Here is an 8,878-nt window from a genome sequence, read left to right as displayed (position 1 = left end):
TGGGGGACAAGCAACGTGAGACCAATTCAATGAACGATTCTATGAAAAGTACTTCTCTACCCACGTGAGGTATAAAAAGCGAGCCAAATTTATGAACCTAAAGCAAGGGACCATGGTGGTGGAAGAGTATGAAGAGAAGTTCGATAGGTTGTTTTGTTTTGCCTCTGACTTGGTGTCCATTGAAGTAAAGAGGGTTGAGAGATTTGTTTAGGGACTTCGAGATGGGGTGCGAGGCATCGTACAAGCGTCCGAGCCGACTACCTATGCAACAACATTCCGTGCAGCAGCACGAGTAGGCTACCCACCAGGGTCTGGGTTTCTAAGGTTTTTAACAGTAGAACCCACCTCAGGTCAGAAGAGAAAAGTAGACCAGAGAGCTTCAGAGCCTCCATAGAAGAGCCAGAACAAAGACAAACCACAAGAACATATTAAGTACCAAGCTTCTGATTTAAGAGGGCTGGAGGGACAAGCCCATGTGCAAATCGTGTGGGAAGTATCATTGTGGGCGTTGTTTGATTGGTATAGGAACTTACTTCAGGTGTAAGCAAGCAGGGGCATACGGCCAATCCACGCCCTAGTAGTAGAACTAGAGGGGGTAGAGGTCATCCCCTAAGCTCACAGTAGGGGAGTTGAAATAGACAGCAACAACATGATCGCTTTTATCCTACAACTCGATGAGAGAAGGATAAGTTAGACTCTGTGGTGACAGGTACACTTCCTATTTTGGGACATTATGCTCTTGTGTTGTTTGACTCTGGATCGATTCATTCATTTATATCATCTGTGTTTGTGAAGCATGCTAGTATAGAATTAGAACCATTGTGATATGTATTATCAGTTTCCACTCCATCTGGAGATGTTATTCATGTGACTGAGAGGGTAAAAACATGTCAGCTTGTAATAGTAGAACGTATGTTAGATGTGCCCTTGTTAGTCCTCAATATGTCGGATTTTGATGTGATATTAGGTATGGATTGGTTGACTGCCAATCATGCCATTATAGGTTTTTTTTCGTAAAGAAGTTGTCTTTAACTCCCCTACATAAGCTAGTTTTAAGTTTAGAGGAGTCAAGACTGAGGTTTTGCTTAGGGTAGTCTCAACTTTAAAAGTTATGAAGATGGTTAGCCATGGTGCTTGAAGCCTTTTAACTAGTGTAGTTGATATCGGCGACCTTGAGTTCACCCTGTCGTCTGAGCCAGTTGTGAGGGAGTATCCAGATGTTTTTCCAGATGATCTTCCTAGTCAGCTACCGTACAGAGAGATAGACTTCACTATTGAGTTAGAACTAGGCACTACTCCTATCTCTGAAGCTTCATATAGAATGACTCTAGCAGAACTAAAAGAGCTTAAGACCTAGTTGCAAGAGTTGCTTGACAAGAGTTTCATATGTCCGAGTGTGTCCCATGAGGTGCGCCAGTTTTGTTCGTGAAGAAAAAGGATGGTTCGCTACACCTAGGCATAGACTACAGAGAGATGAACAAGGTAACCATCAAGAACAAACATCCTCTCCCTAAAATTGATGACTTCTTTGATTAGTTACAGGGAGCTACAATGTTCTCTAAGATTGACCTTTGCTCAGGTTACCATCAACTGATGATAAAGGATAATGATATCCATAAAACTGCATTCCGTTCTAGATATGGACATTATGAGTACGTTGTAATGTCATTTGGTTTTACTAATGCTTCAGCAGTGTTTATGGATCTGATGAACAAAGTGTTCAAGGAATCCCTTGACACCTTTCTGATAGTTTTCATCAACGATATCTTGGTTTATTCCAAGATAGAGGTGGAGCATGAGGAGCATCTTCGAAAGGCTTTAGAAACTCTAAGGGTGAACAAATTGTATGTTAAGTTCTCCAAGTGTGAATTCTAGCTACATTAAATGTCTTTTCTGGGACATGTGGTGTCAAATGATGGAGTTCCTGTAGACCCAGCAAAGATTGAGATGGTTACTAGTTCACCTCGTCCCATGACAATTAGTAAAATGCATAGTTTTTTGGGGTTGTTATTATCGTTGGGCTGTAAAGGATTTTTCTTGCATATCCACTCCTTTGACTCAGTTGAATAGAAAGGAGCTTCTTTTGTTTGGAGTAAAGCTTATGAGGACAGTTTTCAAAATCTTAAGCAGAAGCTTGAAACTGCACCAATTCTTATAGTACAAAATGGTTTAGGAAGTTTTGTAATTTACAGTGATGCTTCTAAGAAAGGGTTGGGATGTGTGCTTATGCAACACGGTAGGGTGGTTGCTTATGCCTCCCGCCAGTTGAAAAACTATGAACGGAACTATCCTACTCATAACTTGGAGCTAGCGGCATTGGTCTTTGCTTTGAAGATCTGAAGACACTATCTATACGGGGAGAAGATACATATTTTCACAAAGCATAAGAGTTTGAAATACTTCTTCACGTAGAAAGAGTTAAATATAAAACAGTGCAAGTGGCTCGAGTTAGTGAAAGATTACGATTGTGAGCTTATGTTTCATCCAAACAAATCAAATGTGGTGGCAGATGCTCTCAGTAGAAAGACAACTCATTCAAGAGCCTTAATTACTAAACAGACTCTACTATGTAATGAGTTTGAATGAGCTAAAATTGCAGTGGCAGTGGGAGAAGTCACTTCGCAGCTGGCACAGTTGACAGTACAACCGGCCTTGAGACAGAGGATTATTGATGCACAATATGGTGATTCTTACCTTGTTAAGAAATTTCTTCATGTGGAGTTACGACAAGACAATGAATTTTTATATCCTTGGATCATGGTTTCCTTTATTAGGGATGTTTATGCATACTTGTAGACAGTGATCTTAAGAACAAACTATTGACAGAAGCTCATAGTTCTCCATTCTCAATACATCTGGGCAGCACTAAGATCTATCAAGACTTGAAATGGTACTACTGGTGGTCTGATATGAAAAGAGAGATAGATGAGTTTATTAGTAAATGTTTGGTGTGCCAGCAGGTGAAGGCCTCGAGACAAAAGCCAGTAGACTTGTTGCAACCCTTGAGCATACTAGAATGGAAGTGGAAGAATGTGTCTACGGATTTCATTTGGGTTTACCAAGGATATCAAAAGGTCATATTGTAATATAGGTTATAGTTGACAGACTCACCAAATTAGCACATTTTATTCCAAGGAAGTCTAATTAGTCAGTGAATAAGTGGGCACTAATATACATGAAATAGTTGGTGAGGTTACACGGAGTGTCAGTATCTATTGTGTCTGAGATCTTTGTTTTAAATCTAGCTTTTGGACAAGTCTCTAGACAACCTTGGACACTCGGTTGGATTTCAGTATAGCTGTCCACCCATAGACTGATGGTCAAACTGGGCATTTGAACCAAACCTTGGAGGATATGTTACGTGCTTGTGCATTAGATTTCTCGGGGAGTTGGTAATTTCACTTGCATTTGATGGAGTTCACCTACAATGTAGTTACCAAGCCACTATAGGTATGGCACCGTTTGAGCCCTTGTATGGAAAGAGTTGCAGATCCCCTATGTATTGGGATGAGGTTGGTGAATGGAAACGATTAAAGGCTAATTTAATACAGACTACAAATGAGGCAGTACAAAATATTAGGGCACAAATGCAAACAGCTCAGAGTAGACAGAAAAGTTAAGCTGATGTTAGGCGTAAAGACATGGAGTTTGAGGTGGGTGATAAGATATTTCTAAGAGTAGCATCTATGAAAGAAGTTCTGAGGTTTGGAAAGAGGGAAAAATTAAGTCCACGTTTTATTAGGCCTTTTGAGATCTCGGATCGAATTGGCCCTGTGGCTTATCGATTAGCATTGCCATCATTTTTCTCTGCAGTTTATAATGTTTTCCATGTCTCCATGTTAAGGAAGTATATAGTAGACCCGTCTCATGTGGTACATTATGAGCCATTTCAACTGAATGAGAACTTGAGTTATAAGGAGAAACCTATCCAAATCCTAGCTAGAGAAGTGAAAACTCTGCGTAATCATGGGACAACACTAGTAAAAGTTTTATGGCAGAATCATCAGTTTGAGGAAGCAACTTGGGAATGGGAGGATGAGATGAGGATGCAGTACCCATAGCTCTTCCAAGATTAGAACATTTGAGGATGAAAGTTTCTTAAGGAGAGAAGAATGTGATGTCCTAAAGTTTTGAGGTCAATTTCAATTTAACTATCTCTAGTTATTTGGGATGTATGTTGAATCTTCAAGGCTCAATTGTTTTACTTTGGAAAGATCGAGTTTAATTCAACTAGTGAAAATTAAAATTCATTTGGTGAAGATTTGGAAAAGACTTCCTTCTTTAATAAAAGATATTTGGGGTTTAATTTGAATTTGGAATTTGAGAAGTAAAAGGGGAAATATTTATTTAGGAAAAAAAAGAAAAAGAAATTGATGGGAAAGAAAAGAAATTAAAATATATATTTGTTCAGGAAACGAATTAGGGTTTTAAAAGAAATATATAAATTAGGGCTGCCCCGAGAATTGTGCCAAAGGAAAAAAAAAAAGAATTTCATCTTCTTATTCCCCCTTCAGTCGTACGCAATGCACCTGTTGGTTTTTTCAGCCATTTCTTACCCGCCTATTTTTGTCATGACTCACCACCGTCCGCTTGCTCTGTCTGTCAACGTCGCTACTCGCCTACTCAATTCGTGCGTTGTGGTCGAATTCGACACTATTGCTTGAGCCAGCGTCCGCATCTGTCCAACTGCCTGATTCATTCGTCTGCTGTCATTTCAACCGTTACTCGTAGCCACACCTCGCCTGTTGGGAATGGTGTCCTAAATCTCTTGGTAGTCTCGTAGTTTGTAAACTCTGTAAACATATTGCTATTAATAAAATAAGTGTTATTTTTATAAGCATTTACTCAATCCAATAAACTAAGATCTGAGGTTATTTTTTGTAACTTAAGCATGTATGTAGAGACGTACAAGTAGATCGTGCCTTAAGTGATAACCTAAATGGTCTGTAGTATATGGATAAAAGAGTATCCTGGTGATACTACGGATACGACCCGTTTTGTAGATGTTACAAGTGTTATAAAGTTCTACAAATGATCTGATCCTGATCATTCATGTGAAGACATTGAGTGGGGGTATCCTATACAAAGAGTTTGTATAAGATCGAACCATGAAATGGTTAGTCTCTTTATATAACATCGTTTATAATAGAGACTTACATTTCACTAGGATGACCATAGATGACATTACCTGAATCCTAAGTGAGTTAGGAACTCCTACTCATGAAGGCGGTCTTTTGATTTGTATGGGTGAGATTGGCCAGATTGCCAACTCGACAAGCCTACCATTTTAGGGATTCGTCTGATTACGGAGCTGGGAACTCAACTACACAAAATGAAATTCACTCCTTCCCTAAAGCAGGGGTAAGTAGATAAATTGCTCCCTTGAGGGCTGATTTTGGGTCTTGAACATAATGGCCACACCCTCTCTTGGGAAGAGAGAACTCAATCATAGTGGGACTGTGACTTATTGTTCATTAGAGGAATCAGTGGTACTTAATGAGTTAGATGTAACTATAGAGGTAAAATAGTAAATTGGCCCAGTTGTACTTACAAGCGATTTATGAATGGTCATCACACTGTTGATTGGTTATATCCAATGAACACAAAAATATATCTGTAGTGCGAAGAGTGCGATTATCGGTCTTTAGTGGAGTGCTCGACAATTAACCGATGGTGGATATCGTGATTAAAGAGTTTAGTCAGTTATTCACGTACCGCTGGAGCTTCAAGCTACAGGTCCATAAGGTCCCCTTGGTAGCTCAATGGATTCAAGTTGAGAATCAGGTTTTGGGTTAGTTTGATTTTATATGATATAATTAAATTAACTCAATTATATGTGGTATAATTGATATAATATATTTGATACATTATTTGATTGGAAGAATTAATATAAATATGATTTATATTAAATGCCATAAAAATAGAAAAAGAACTATGATGTATATGTTGCATATGATGCAATATTAAAACTATAGGTTATAAATATAATATGATAAGTTAGTTATTGTATTTATTTATAATATATTAATTATATGATGATTAATATTTCTTTTTCTCAATAACCGACTTGAGTGAGAGGTTATATACGATTTTATGGTAACTGTGAGATAAAAAGAAAATTTTATTTTTCAAATCAGTTAGTCATATCATCTCATAGAAAAAACTATCAAGTAAAAAATAGTTTTACTAAACGATAGTTTTAGAGCCTAAACAATTGAGTATCGAGTTTACTATACGATAGTTACTCGTTGTTACACAATCAAGCATCAAGTCTATACGATAGGCTTCTTTTTCTACACGATTATTTGATCGCTTACTCGATCGTATACTTCCTCCATTCCTCTATCACTCATGGATTCTCACACCGAGAATACCAAGGTAACCTTGTGGTGGTGTCTTATTCTATTCAAGGATTGAGTTATACTCGCTGGTGATCGAGGATCTTCCAGTTGCTCGTTGAGATTGAGTTCTAATCGTTGCGTTCGAGTTCTTGTTTGGACGCATTGAAGACTGATCGAGGGAAATACGGGAAGAAAGAGTTCTTCAAATGTAGTATACTCAATCCCCTTGTATTTACTTAAGAACTATGTTGTAATTTATTCTTTATGCATAATTGTTTATGTATGACTGTAAATGTATGTGTTCTTTCTCAATGGAGTTTGGAACGATCTGCTTCCACTCACTGGTTCTCTAGTTTGAGAGTTCCTACAATTGGTATTAGAGTCAAATTGTTCTGATATTCCAAATTCCATTGTTGTATTGAATGTCATTTACAGTCTTGGTGGGTTTTAAGTATTCTACAATGCATTTAAGTGTTAAGTGTGTTTGTGGATGAATTTGATGGATGTTTTTGGGATAATTTCTTCTGTTTAAAGCTTTCTTTACATTTTAAAATTTAATTTGTAAGGGCCCCTGCATTTTTGGGCATAATTAACAAGCAATTGAGTATATATTCAAGTTTTTTGTTTTGTCTGAGTCGTTTGTGATGAAGCTTCATACGCATGGAGATGCTTTTTACTTCAAGGAAGAAGACGAAAGGTTGGTCGCATCGTGTAGCCCAGGCTAAACGATCGTTAAAATTTGGTTATGCGATCGTGTAGTATTTGCATGATCGCGTGGCCTTCATGCTTATCGCATAGTCCAAAGGCACTCAATCCACGCTACACGATCATTTATACTCGATAAGCATTACCCGACGATTTGAAGGAGATGCTATACGATCAAGTGATGAAGCTTCATCCAGGAGGTTCAAGACCCGGTTCGCCTGTTTGAACCGGTTGACTCGATGCTCTTTCTAATAGTTAACTTTATTTTTTCGGTTTTGAGGCTAATTATCCCGGTCAATCAATTTTATTTAATGTACATGAGATGTATATTTGTTTATATGCCATAATGTATGACATATAGATTTAAAGCCCACCATAGGTTATGCATTTATTCATGTATCACCTTTATATTATAAGTGTTAAAATATAGTAGTTTGCACGATTAAATTACCTTAAAGCATGCTCATGCATCATATAATATAAGAGTTATAATATATGCATGCATTAAGCATATCCATGCATCATCTTTATATTATAAGTGTTATAGTATAAGGGTGTATGGGAGTATGTATGCTTAGTTCATTACCTGTGATATATAAAAGTTATATATTAGTAATGAATGAACATTGCATGAAGCATGAGACTTAGGTTTATTTTACAAGTTATAAATACCTTATGATGTCTACCTTAGCAATGTAGATGATTTTGATTGTTTCATTCTTTATAAGAGTTATAATCAAAGAAATTATAATTAAAATCAATAAGAAAGAGTTGCATGCAAACTTAGGTCAAATCATTTTTTAAAATAGTTTTATAATTTGATTAAGACCTAAGATCACGATTCTAATGAGATTAGATACTTAAGTTAATCTTTTAAATCGGTTTAATAGGATTAAAATGATTTTTTTAAAAAAACAGATTAAATTTGTAATAAATCTATCTATAAGAGACCTTTTGTCTAAGGCGGATTTTGGCTAGGCTGGGGTATTTAAGCTGACGGAAACAGAACACCCCTAACTGGGAACCTACTTGGAAAGGTGAATCAGATAGATTTGCTACAAGCATGCAATTGTTGATTAATATTTGTTAAAGTGTTTAATGAATGTTGATAAAAAAAATTTAACTTTCCAAAGTGTTACTTTTGGGCAAACTTAAACAGTCACTTAATAAAAATAATTAGCTGTATTTTTCTAAGTAAATTAATCCTTAGGTTGTTAAAATACTCGATGGAAGGAAAAGATATATATGATATGTCAATTCCACTCGCGTTTCTCCCTTAATGTTCACACCGTGAGATTCATGCTTGGCCTCATGACACCCTAGGAGCATCCCCCTTCGGATGGTGTTTGCATAGATCAATATCAAGGTGAACAGAGAGAGTATTTATAGTAAGTGAGAGAAGGATGTGTGTCAACATGTCCTGCAGTCTCCTTCATTAGTTTGCACCGTGAGACCTTCTTACATGGCCTCGAGGCACCCTAGGAGCATCCCCTTTTGGATGGTTTGTGCAGTTGGTCCCAATATTTAAATCAAATGGAATGAAAAGTGATAAATGAGAAGAAGGAAATGAGTCAAGCCAAAGAGATACAATCTCTTGTATTTCTTTTGGCTCAAATCTCATTGTGTACAATCTATGTTTAGGGATTTGGATGAGGTGTCTTTCTCAAGATTAGCTTCCCTTCGCTCCCTGATCGTTCTAGCACCATAGCACAACCTCTTACAAGATACTAAAACATGACTACAAGTATACAGAGAGATAAGGATCTTGATAAATTCTGACTTGTTAACTCTTGGCGAGGGACTTCATCTATTATAGGCGTTGGTCACGCCAA

The 8,878-nt window shown here is 37.2% G+C and overlaps 1 protein-coding gene across 1 annotated transcript; it reads left to right on the top strand.

Moving 5' to 3' along the window:
- The first annotated feature begins 3,641 nt into the window (after positions 1 to 3,641).
- Positions 3,642 to 4,061, top strand: LOC120073684. Its single transcript, XM_039026487.1, has one exon. The coding sequence runs from the start codon at positions 3,642 to 3,644 to the stop codon at positions 4,059 to 4,061; it is 420 nt and encodes a 139-aa protein (XP_038882415.1).
- The last annotated feature ends 4,817 nt before the right edge of the window (positions 4,062 to 8,878 follow it).

Source organism: Benincasa hispida, chromosome 3, assembly GCF_009727055.1.
Source record: "Benincasa hispida cultivar B227 chromosome 3, ASM972705v1, whole genome shotgun sequence".
NCBI classification, from domain to species: domain Eukaryota; kingdom Viridiplantae; phylum Streptophyta; class Magnoliopsida; order Cucurbitales; family Cucurbitaceae; genus Benincasa; species Benincasa hispida.
Note: the sequence above shows the minus strand (reverse complement) of the source record. Positions and strands in the feature narration are given on the sequence as shown.